This window comes from Molothrus ater, chromosome 12 (assembly GCF_012460135.2).
Source record: "Molothrus ater isolate BHLD 08-10-18 breed brown headed cowbird chromosome 12, BPBGC_Mater_1.1, whole genome shotgun sequence".
In the NCBI taxonomy this organism is placed as follows: Eukaryota; Metazoa; Chordata; class Aves; order Passeriformes; family Icteridae; genus Molothrus; species Molothrus ater.
The window spans coordinates 14,492,891-14,504,269 of record NC_050489.2 but is presented as its reverse complement, the minus strand read 5'-3'; the positions used below and the strand labels follow the sequence as shown (position 1 = coordinate 14,504,269).

The 11,379-nt window shown below is 46.9% G+C and overlaps 1 protein-coding gene across 2 annotated transcripts in view; it reads left to right on the top strand.

The window, feature by feature from the left end:
* The first annotated feature begins 715 nt into the window (after positions 1 to 715).
* RANBP10 (RAN binding protein 10) overlaps positions 716 to 11,379 on the top strand; it is a 62,846-nt gene continuing 52,182 nt past the window's right edge. The window contains exons 1-2 of one of the 2 annotated variants that reach the window (XM_036390200.1): positions 716 to 920; positions 1,810 to 1,921. In XM_036390200.1, coding sequence (XP_036246093.1) covers positions 716 to 920; positions 1,810 to 1,921 — 317 coding nt within the window. Of the gene's footprint in view, positions 921 to 1,809; positions 1,922 to 11,379 lie in introns of those variants that run through there. The other variant, XM_036390201.1, reaches the window with a different exon arrangement.

Below are 11,379 nucleotides of genomic sequence, written 5' to 3'. Positions count from 1 at the left end.
TCACAGCAGTAGTTCAGTTTTTGTGTACTCTCAAGGCATAATTGCATTTAAATTATATATATATATATATATATATAAATACATACAAAGACTGTGTAGCCATATGGATCCAGCTGGGACTCGAAGGATCCTTTGTGAGCTGCAGGGCTCAGCCGGGGTCCCTGGTCCCCCGTCCCTGGCAGCGGAGCCGCCGCTGCTCCCGGTGCTGTCCGGGCTGTGCCCGCTCCGTTCCGCCATGGCGCGCGCGCTCCGTTTACCCATCGCCATGGCAACGGCCACGCCCGCAGGACCCCCTCGCGCGCCGCCATAGCTGCCCACGCAGCGCCTGACGCGCGGGCGCCGCACGGTGGCCGAAACCGGCCCGTGAGCGGAGGCGGCCGGCGGGCTCCTGCAAGCGTTGGGCGGTCCTTGGGCTCCGCGCTGCCGCGGAGCACGCTGGGAATGGGAGTCTCGCACCCTACGGCGCTGAAGGGAGCAGAGCGGAACGGGGACACGGTTCCCAGCGTGCAGCGCGCCGAAGGGGGGACGGGGCTTTGCACGCTCCGCCTCTCGGGAGTTGTAGTCTCGGCGAGAGACAGGGACGGGCGGACCGGAGTGACGAGGACTGCGCTTCCCGTCGGGCGGCGCGGCCCCATTGTGGGCACGCTCGCAGCCCATTGGCTGCCGGCCGCGGCCGGGCCTCGCTCCCCGCCCGCTGACACAAAGCGGGTCCAAGATGGCGGAGGCGGGCGCGGGGAGCCCGCACGGCGGGGACGCGGCGCCGCCGGGGCCGCCCGAGGAGCAGGAGCTGAGCCGGCGCCTCCGCCGCCTCTACCCCGCCGTCAACCAGGACGAGACGCCGCTGCCGCGCTCCTGGAGCCCCAAGGACAAGTACAACTACATCGGCCTCTCGCAAGGCAACCTGCGCGTCCACTACAAAGGTGCCGGGCTGGGGCGTCGGCGCCGAGTTCGGCCTCGGCCCGGAGCGGGACGGCCTCGGCGGGGCCCTCGGCCCGACCGCTCCGCGGGGCCCTCCGGGCGCGGGCTGAGCCGGCAGCGGGTCCGGCGGCCCCGGGGCAGGGGCGCCGGGGGCAGCTCGGGGACGGGCGGCGCCGAGCTCCGGGCTCCGGGAGCCCGCTCGGCCCCGAGCCCCGGCTGGGCTGCTCGGGCCGGGCTGCCGGGGCTCGGGAGCGGAGGCGCTGGGGAGCCGGGGGCTCTGCCCGGCGGGGTGTGTGGCCTTATATAACGCTGTGCTGTGCCGCTGGACCGGGCCCGGTGCGGGCAGACCGGCTGTTTACTCTGTCATCCTGCTCAAAGGCAGCCCAGCGCTCGGATGGCCCCGACACGCTGCCTGCCTGGGCTTTGGCTCCTCGGGTTTACACCACTGAGCTGCTCGCTGACTTGTAGTGCGATGTTTTCCTTGCTCGCTGTTGGAGCTGTTCTCCCTACCCACCCAGCGGAGAAGAGATCATTCCTTTTCCAGCCTGGCTAGTAAACACTGATGTCATTCCCTTCTTGTGTAATCATTTTTGTCTTCTCTCTGTGTACATTGGTCTTCAAATTGTGTCTGTGGGGAGGGAGAGAGGTGTTACTGAGAGTCTTTCTCAAAAACTTCCTGGTGAAAACAAAGGGAAAGCTGAAATGCTTGTGCCGTAGGAATTGTTCTTGGTGGCAGTGCAGAGTTGTGTATGCTGGTTCTCTGGAACGTGTACTTTAAATGGCTGGCTCCGTGTAGAAACAGATCCCTGCTGGCTTCAGACAGCGAGGCTTTAGATCAGGATACATGAGAGGCCAGATCCCCTCAGTACTTACATTTCTGTTCTTTCTTAGGTCACGGTAAAAATCACAAAGATGCTGCCTCGGTCAGGGCCACTCACCCCATCCCTGCAGCCTGTGGCATTTATTACTTTGAAGTGAAGATCGTCAGTAAAGGTAGAGATGGGTAAGTGCTCCTTGCAGCCCAGTGCCTGGGATGTGTGGCTGGCAGCTCTGCTGGACTCTGGCCTCCTTTCCGGAAGGGTTCCAGCTCCCTGTTCCAGGCAGGCACAGCACGGGCAGGTTTTGTCTCCTGCTGAATGGATCCAAACGAGGTGGAATGCCCTGGAAGCAGAGGCACTGGCACAGCTGTGTCCTGAGCTCTTGGAGATGGGGACTTCTAAAAAAAAATTCAGTAGATTGGGGGTCTCTGGTGTGATATGAATGAAAGTAGGTTTTCTTCTTGCTGGCAAGGTCTGGTCACTCTGGTTTCTGGAATTGTGATGCCTCAGAAATTAAGTGAAGCAGAAGGGAGGAGCCTTGAGCTTAATTTTGGACTGCTGCAGTGGTGTTGATGTGGTGAAGAGTACTGGAACACTGGGGAAAGCAGTAAAGGGGCATTTATAACAAGGTCTGGAGTTCTCTTGTTAATGTGGATTTAATTTTTACTCATTATGAAGGTGTCAGTCTGCTCTGTGTGGATAGCCCTGGCATTGTTTGTTGTTAAATGATGAATATGGCAGGAATATTATCTGGAAGGCAAAGCCACACAGGAGGAGGGATTTGGTGTAATTAATTAATCCAGTCCTTCAGGTGTGACATTTGAACTCCAACCAGTTTAAGGGTTGTGGAGAAGGCAGCAGATGTTCCTACTAAAAACCAAACAAAAGTGACAACTTGTTACAGTTGATTTTTTTTGCTATCGTTGTTGAAGTGAGAAGTGGCCTACTTGTAAAGGGACTTGGAAGGATCTCGGTTTGTGCTGCATTTAGGCCCTTGATAATTACTAGGTTATCTGCAAAGGTGGATGCTGGGCTGAACTCCTCATAAATGCAGGGAAAAGACCATCCTTATTCCTTCATTTCACTGACCTGGCTATTAACTGCTTGTCTGTTTTGAAACACTGCCCTTGATTAGTTTATGTAACTGCTAAAATTGAAATAATTTGCAGTGAGCTTCAAGACAATTTTCCAAAGAAATCACATTACAAAAGGTCACTGAACAGCACTTAATCTTTACTGCAGTCTAGATCAATCTTAAAGGGAGATAATGGATTTTTCTGCTCGTCTCCCAAGATCAGAGTTTTCTGTTTTAACAGCTTGTTGTTTTTATTATATTCTGTAATTACAGTGATTTTCCAGGAATAATTAATTCCAAAGAGACAGACCCGTGTGTGTTAACACAACAACCTGAACAGGAGCTGCTGGTAGCTCTGATCTGAGGTTGGGCAGTGGAGGGGCTTTGAGAGCCTCCCTGATGTCTCAGCCATTCCTGTGCCATGTTTTTCTTATGCTGGTCGAGACAGATCCAGCTTTTATCTCACATAGGGTGGTGCTGGGGATTTGTGGTTGTGAATTTCCACTGTAGCTGCTGCCTGGCTGTCACTTGAGAAGGTGTTTTTGTGTATCTCACCTTTAATAGTTTGAATTGTTCCTGCTGGAGGCTCAGTGTGTTGTACTGGTGAACTGTGGCAGGGATCTCTTCTGGGGAGGCTCCCCAGTGTTGATTCCATCATGGTGATGTCAGTTCAAAGGATTGATTGAAGGTGCAGATGTCTAAAGAAGGGATTGAGGGAATGAAGTTCTGAAGCAGTGTAAGTGGCAAAGCCTGTCCCTAGGAACAACACTTTAGCAAGGGGAGAGGAAGAGGAATCCTTCTTTCAGAATGGGTGTTTCAGCCTCTGCCCTAGAGGTGGTTATTTGACTTCTGTGTGAGGTAAGGATGTGCAGTTATTCCCTGTGTATCTCCTTCTGGAGTTGGTGATGGCATTTCACATTTAGGTTTAAAATCTGAGTGATCTGGTTTCAAAACAAGACTTACTCAAGAAAGGCTTTAGTGAATTGAATTTCAGGAAGTGTTGAGGAGTCTGATTTTGCTCAAAGCTGTTGTCTTCCTGTGCTCAGCATTGTTAATTTAGGGCACTGCACTCTGGTTAGATACTGATACTTGCTAATAAATAGCAGAAATGAAGGTTTCAGATAAGAAATGGGATGGAACCTCGCAGTGGCTCTTAATGGAGAATAAGAACCCCAGAGCTCACCCAATGCCTTTCTGCAGCCTGCCAAGGGATGTTGCCTGTGTGTGACCTGCTCTGATAAGAGGCTTCTTGAGCTGGCATCAGGCAGTGCCATTTTGGATTGGTGATGTCACTGTGGGAGAGAAACCTGAGCTATGGAGATGACTCGGGTGTCAGGACCACCTTTTTATCCTCTCCCCTGCTTTTCATTGGACTGAGGGGATTTAAAACCAGCGTGCTCTGGTTCTCTCCTGTTTTCTCCCAGTACATCATATCCTAGCAGGCAGAGCACACATCCCTGCCTCCTGCTGTTTTCCAGGCTGAGAACTCCTGTGCTCGCCCCAGAGCCAGCACAGGGGAAGAGGGAAGGAGGGATTGCAGCAGCACAGACACAAGGTGCTTTCTCCTGCCACGGCTGGTAGAAAAACTTCTTTTGCACTGCCCTGTCTCCCCTGTGCCTTAATGCCTGCCCCAGAAAGGTGCTTTTGTTAAAGAAGCAAACAATGATTTATGAAAGCTCTGCCTTTGCCATCATTGGACTTTTCTCCCTCAGCATTGGTAAAATCCTTTGCTGGTGGATATTTCAAAGCAAGTACAGCATCCAAAAATTCCATTTAGTGCATGTAAGAAACTTTTAAGACTGATCAGGCTTTCTTAGTTTTGGATTTTCCACTGCTCATGAGATAAAACCACAGTTCTTTGAGAAGGACAAGCATGATTCAAACTTACTTTTAGTTGAACAGTAGCTATTTTTTATCCTGGTGGATTTAGTCTTAATTGATAAGAGGTCATGTTTATTTACTGGGGTTTTTTTTTTGTGTAGTTTTGTTTGGGTTTTTTTTGGTTTTTTTTTGGTTTTTTTTTTTTTGGTTTTTTTTTTTTTTTTTTTTTTTTTCTGGGAGAGGGGAGGCTTCCAGGATACCATTGAAAAATTGTCTTGACAAGATTTCTAGGTAGCATGGAACAAATCAGATCTGTCAGTCTGTTGATCTGTTGCTACTTCTTGAGAGGGGAGATTGTTCTTATCCTCAGAGAGCAGAGCAGAACTCAGTTTGCAGTCTCTGGTCCCAGCCCTCCTGTCACCTCCTTGTCTGTGCTGAGCACACAGGGAGTGGTTCTACAGCACTTGGGGATGATACATGTCAGGGCTGTGGGATTCTGCCCTTGCATTTGCTGTGTGTTTCTACCCCTTCCCTCATGCAGACACACTGCTGCCCTGTCCTATGGAGAGCTGGTTCAGGGAGATAACTGGTGGAAGGCTGGCCAAAAAATAATGGATGATGATTTCATCTGTTGATGTCACTGTCAGAAATTACTCCTTTTTTTTTTTTTCTCTTTAAATTGAGGTCTACTTTTCAGGGTTCCCTTTATTAATTGAAGGCAAGTCAATGAAGGGATGGCCTGAGTTGGCAGACAAAAGGGTAGGATTGCAGCAACCCTCAGTCCCATTCAAAGGGTTGTTGAAGAGTTTTGTTTTAAGACTTGCTGGTAGTTAATTCCTGAGCCATTGTGTGCTTGTCTCCTGAGTGTTGTCAACTGGAACAAAAGGACAAGAGGCAATGGGTCACAAGTTGTGGCAAGGGAAATGCCAGCTGGACCTAAGAAAGAATTTTCCTTTGTGAAGATGGTTGTGATCCTGAACAGGATGCCTGGAGAGGCACTGGCATCTCCCTCATCACGTTTGCCTGGGGGAGCCCTCAGTCTGCTGCCTGAGAGATGTTTCAGAGTTCCTTATGCTTTGGGCAGAAGGGTGAAGAAAGAATGTCCCAGGGTCCCTTCCTGTCCAAACCTCTCCATGAATCTGTGGTTGGCTTGCTTCCAGCATTCCTCAGATGAGCAGATTGGCAGAAATGCCTGTGACTCCTCTGTTCCTGAGCTGCCACAAATAACTCAGGCTTTCATCCCTGTGCTGTTCATAACAGCTCAACCTTAGCAGTATTTGAAGGCCTGAACTCTTGTCCTCTCTCCCTCCAGTACGTGGTTCTGCTTGGTGGTGATTTGTCAGCACATCTCACAGCCTCTGTTCCCCTACTCCATGATCTCTGCTTGGTAAACAGGAACAGGGCCAGACTCACCAGGGCAGGGCAGCCAGCCCACAGCTTAGAGGCTGTTGTGACTCAGGAGGACAAGTCATCCTTGTTGTCCTCTTTGTGCTGGGGCACCGTGAGCTGTCTGTGGGTGACACTGTGTGTTCCTGACCACCAGTTTGGTTTCTTGACTGGTTTTACCTCCCCCAGCCACGTGCTGGGATTGTGATGGAGTGTGACTGGGGAGGATGTTCCAGAGGCCAACCCTGATGATGCATGGGTTCTGAATTCTGGCAGAAGTCACCTGTCCTGCTGCCTCCTCTCCATTTCTGAGCTGCTCCTGGAACAAACAGCCCAGCAGGCTGTGGATTGCCATTGCTGTCTTTTCTGGGACTGCTTTAGTCTTGGATAGCTGCTTACTCATGGGTGCTTTGGTGTGCTGGCATCCTGACCTCTCTGGTGGGGACAGAGTGACTCTGTGCAGACACAGCAAGTGTGCTCTGTGGGCAGAGGAGGTGCCAGGGTGGCCCAGTGGTTTCATGAGGACTTTGAGCCATCCCAGGAAGCATCTCAGGCTGGCTTTTCTTTTTGCCATGGTGTGTTTTTGTGTGCCAGCACTAATGACTGTGTCCTGAGTTCCATTGTGCTCAACAGTCTTTTTGCTGGATCAGTACTTGAAACAGTGATTTCTGCATTAGGTGAACACCCAGAAAGGCAGGAGAGGGAAGCTGGAAAGACATAAGCCACAGGGAATGCTGGTAACCTTCTTCCAGCCTCATTGCACAGTTGCTTTGAACTGTGCAGCCTGTTGTCCAGAGATGTTGGTCAGCACTAGCTTAGGTTGAGGACAGTTTACTGGGAGAGGGAGAAAAGAGTTCTTAGAGGAGAGTGGCTGAAGAGCTAATCAGCTTAGTCCATACCATAGTTTATTCTAAATCTTCCTTTAGCTTTCATACACAAGTACCATAAGCCAGACTTAAAAATAGCTTAGTTTCTCTCTGACTGAAAAAGAAAAATAAAGGTCAGATGTGTTGGTTGGTTGCAGTCTGTACATTAGTAACAAATCATCTGCCCCTTTTCCTTGCTTATGTTTCTCCTTGCCAACTTTCCATTTCTCCTCAGCATATGGTGAGTGTGATGGCTCTGTGAAAAGCCATTTGCTTGTGTTCTCTAATGGTTTCCAGATGCTGCCAGAGGCCTGGCCATGGAGAGCTCTGACAGCACTGGCTGCCTGTGCTCAGGCACCTTGGAGTGCCTGTCTGGATGTGGCTGTAGGGAAGGGTAAGGGATATTCTGTAGGAACTGAGGATTTCTTGTGTGATCCCTGATTTGTTACTGGGAAGCCTGTAAATAATTTATTTCCTCCCCCCTTTTTATTTTTTTTCCATCCTGGTTTCCAGGAATCCAAAATCAGCACAGAGAGGGGGTTGTTCTGCTTGCAGGTAGGTCTGCTTGTTTGAATTTATGCTGTTCTGCAGACACTCATTTAAACAACCCAACACATAAATAAAGCCCCCAAGTAGATTCCATAAACAGTTCCTGCCTTGCTCCCATTTGCAGATTGCCCAAGCAAGTCCTTCTTGCTCAGCCACCAGCTGTGCCTTGGTGCTCTCAGGTGTAGAGACTCATTTTCTGCAGAGGTTTTGTGGCAGTTGATGACACCTCACACAAGTTGTTATTTCTTTGTCATTGTTCTGCTGCACTCTTCTGAAAGAGAGTAATATTGAGAGCAGCTTTTCAGTATAAAGGAGTCATGATCTTGGAATATTTGATTTGCAGTTCATAGCTTTTAAAATTCCTTTTTTATCAATGAAGTGGAAATTTAAACTGAGTGTTTTATAGCAGTATCATGGGCCATCCATTGTAATAGTTGAGTATCAATTTATCATTAAAATTATTTGTGAAATAAGGCAGTGAAATGGAAGCAGTGATGGTGATATGTGACTTGTCCACTTGTGATGTGTGGATGTCTGAGGTCTGAGATTTCCTAGATTTGACTGTGATAATTATTTTTGTTGTTGGGTTTTTTTGTTCAGCTTCTTATGAAATTTTGCACAGTAAAGAAGAAAAATTTTGGGAAGGCGTTATTTTTGTTTGGTTATTTTTTCATCCCCCCTCCCGCTATTTCAGAGTATCTGTTATAGAATAGGTAAGAATGTGACAAAAGCAAACTCTAGCAAAATCAACATCTTTAGAATATATGTAAAGCATTATTGTGCTCAGTTCTTCAGAATATGTTTGCAGTTAAATCACAGAATAATGGGAACTAATTAATTACATATTCTAAACTTGTAGATCTAAGGAATTCTGTTTACTAATAACTTTTGTAAGCTGGATAACTTATGTAGGAAAACCTTTTTCTTTCACTTGAGAAGCCTTGAAATGGTGAACTGCTGAAGAATTTATCATCCAATGTGAAGCTTTGACTCTTTTTCTTCAGCTCTCCACTGAAGCTGAATTGTGTTAGTTGTGTTCTATCAACTCTGTGGCCAGATTCATCTTTTATCCTGCTGTTCTAGCAATGGGATTTACATTGTACCTGTGATATAAGACTGGATCTCTGTTTCCACACTACAATCTGCCTGCTTGTTTACAAGTTCTTGGTATTGATGCTCTGGTCCACATGCAGCCTTTGTCCCTTGTTGTGGAGATGTCAGTGTGTGAAGATCTGTGAGTTCAGTGTGTGCTGCTTTCCCAGCACTCACCCAGTTCTGACTCGGCTGCTGTTTAAAGAGAAAGTGTTCTTATTTCACCAGTACATCTCTTACAACCTCAGGTGTTACTTTTTCTCTGAGATCTTTTGCACATAATTAATCCTCCCTCCAGATCTCATGTAAATATTGCAGCTACTTCCTTCTGTAATTTCATTAATTATTATTAGGAGGAAAGAACTCCTCCTTTCATAGGAATTGTTACCAAGCCTAAAGCAGAGGAAATTAGCCTATAAGGATGTGAGAATACCCTCTAAGAGACAGCTAGCTGGTGGTGGAGTGTTTTCTTGTGATTTGGGTATTGCATTTATATTATCCCCTTGTTTTTCAGAGGGAAAACAGGGGCTCAGGGTGCATTTCTAATCTGGCTGTCTCTTATGATGGACTGAAATGTAAGATTAGTCACCAGAATGAAAGAGTCTTCAAATGACTTGCCCTGTTTTGGATGCTTTTCTGTTAGACATTTGTGGTAATTCTTAGCATTGTTTTTTACTGTTTTCTAGGCTTTATTCATGGCAGAAAAAATGTTCAATTACTTAGAGTGGCGATTAAACAATCTTAAGTCCTTTCAGTCGTGGAAACCTGTTTAACTTCCCTAATACATTTTCAGTGACTATGAGCAGTGCATTTGGAAGTGAGGTTTGTTAATCAGCAGGACAACCTGAACAAAAATCCTACTTATTCAGTTGGGTGTAACCAGAATAAATAATCAGAGAATGAGTATCAGTAATGCTTTGTGCTGTTCCCAGACTTTAGGCACCATTTGCCACTGAGATGGTTGGTGTGTGAACTTTGTTGGATATCAGCTGACTTGGAGAACGAGTCAGCTGCCAAGAGTGAAAAAAATAATAAATTGCTGGGACACCTCTGCTTCAGCTACATTTGCATTTGACCACAGGGTTTGGGGTTCTGTTGCATGTGGTGATGCTTGGGGTAGCAGATGGAGCAAGTGGTTATTCTTGACATATTTTAGTGGTGATTTTACTTACCCTGGTGCTTGTATTTGGCCTTTTCTTTCTTAAATGGTGCTCAGATCAAGTCTTCATCTCTGTATTTTCCATCTTTCAGTGTTCTACAAACATTGTTAATCTACATCATCAGTCTTCCTTTCCTGAAGGTAGCCCAGGCAAGGGACGCTTTGACCCTTCTTACAGCTGGCAGATACCACTTGAACGTGATCCTAAAATTAGAAGGGAGCTGGGAATATGATACCTTGGTCTGTCAAAAATAGCTTTTCATTCTTCCTCTTGTCATTTTATCACTAATTACTCATAACCACCCTGAGAAGATGTTATGTTACCAGATTGCTGCCTCTCAGTTTTGTCCTGCTCACTCACCTTCCCTTCCACAGCCTTCAGCTTTTAAGGATTTTCTGCCTTTCTAAGGCTGATGTACACTGGACTCCTTCTTGCCTCAGGATACTTGTAGTTGGTTTTAATGAGCTCTTCAAAATTTTATTTTCTTCCCTTTATCCCCTTCTTTTTAGCCTTGCCTAGTTTGTCTTTACTGACCTCTTCTTGGGGAATTGGGATTCTTCCTGGAGCCCATCAGTGCTATTTCTGAAGCACCATCACAGAACAGCACAGTATGCACAAATAAAACCAGAACCTTTTCCACTCTAGAGATTATATTCCATTATGAAGTAGTTCCAAAATATTTGTTGTTAGACTGAGGAATTGGAGACTGTTGGAATCCAGCATTTTACATGGCATAGGTAATTTTTCTAAGCAGGTGTAACTTGTTTTTTCACTGCCTTAAAACAATGTTCCCCTTCCCCCACCAGAACTGCCACAATGTGGTTTCAAGTGGTGAGTTGATAAGGGTTATCATTTCTAACCACTCTTTAAACCTGGCATGAAGTCAGGACCCACCTCAGACAAGAATGATAGTTCAGAGCTTTGCAACAAGAGACTGTGAAAGTCTCTGAAATGCCACCAGTGTAGGGTATTATTCACCTCTAACTTGATGATTTATTTGTTTATTTTAGATTTAACTGTGCATGTTGAAAGAGTGAGGTGCATGATAGCTGGGAGGACAGGATTCCTGCCACATAGGTGTGGTTATTAGAAAAATCTGCAGGATACAGGAAGCCTTTGAATCACAAACCTGTGGAAGAGTGAGACATCCCTTGTTTAACTCATGGCTCAGCAGGATTGCTTGGCTTTGGCTGAGCCATGTAATAAAATGCCAATCCCAGGAATTTCTACTGTGTGTTGTGTTAATGCTGGTTCACAACTGCTTTACTGGAAGTCATGGCCTTCAAAACAAATTATTCAACCTCTCTGGTCTTAACTCTTTCATGTTTGGACCTTGGTGCCTGTTGGCATCCCTGGCAGTGTCATTCCAGCCTCCTTTACTGTGCCAGGGTGGGACTGGCTCAGGAAAGAAGAGTTCTGGCCTGGTGGCTGTTACCCAGCCAATGCTAAAGCAATGTATTTTCCCCCCCTTTGTTTCCCCAGCTTTCAGATGGGTTGAATTTTGTCTGCCATCTGGGTGAACCTCACAGAAAGAAGAGTGGCAGGGATTGTTTCACCATCCTGACTTGGTACCTTTCAACAGGTTAAGCAATAAATACAGGGGAAACCTGTATTTATTATTTATACTGTCTTTCTTCTCCTGGCAGAGCCTTAATAAATCTGCCTTGCTAATTGTCAGCTAGTGTTAGAGATGA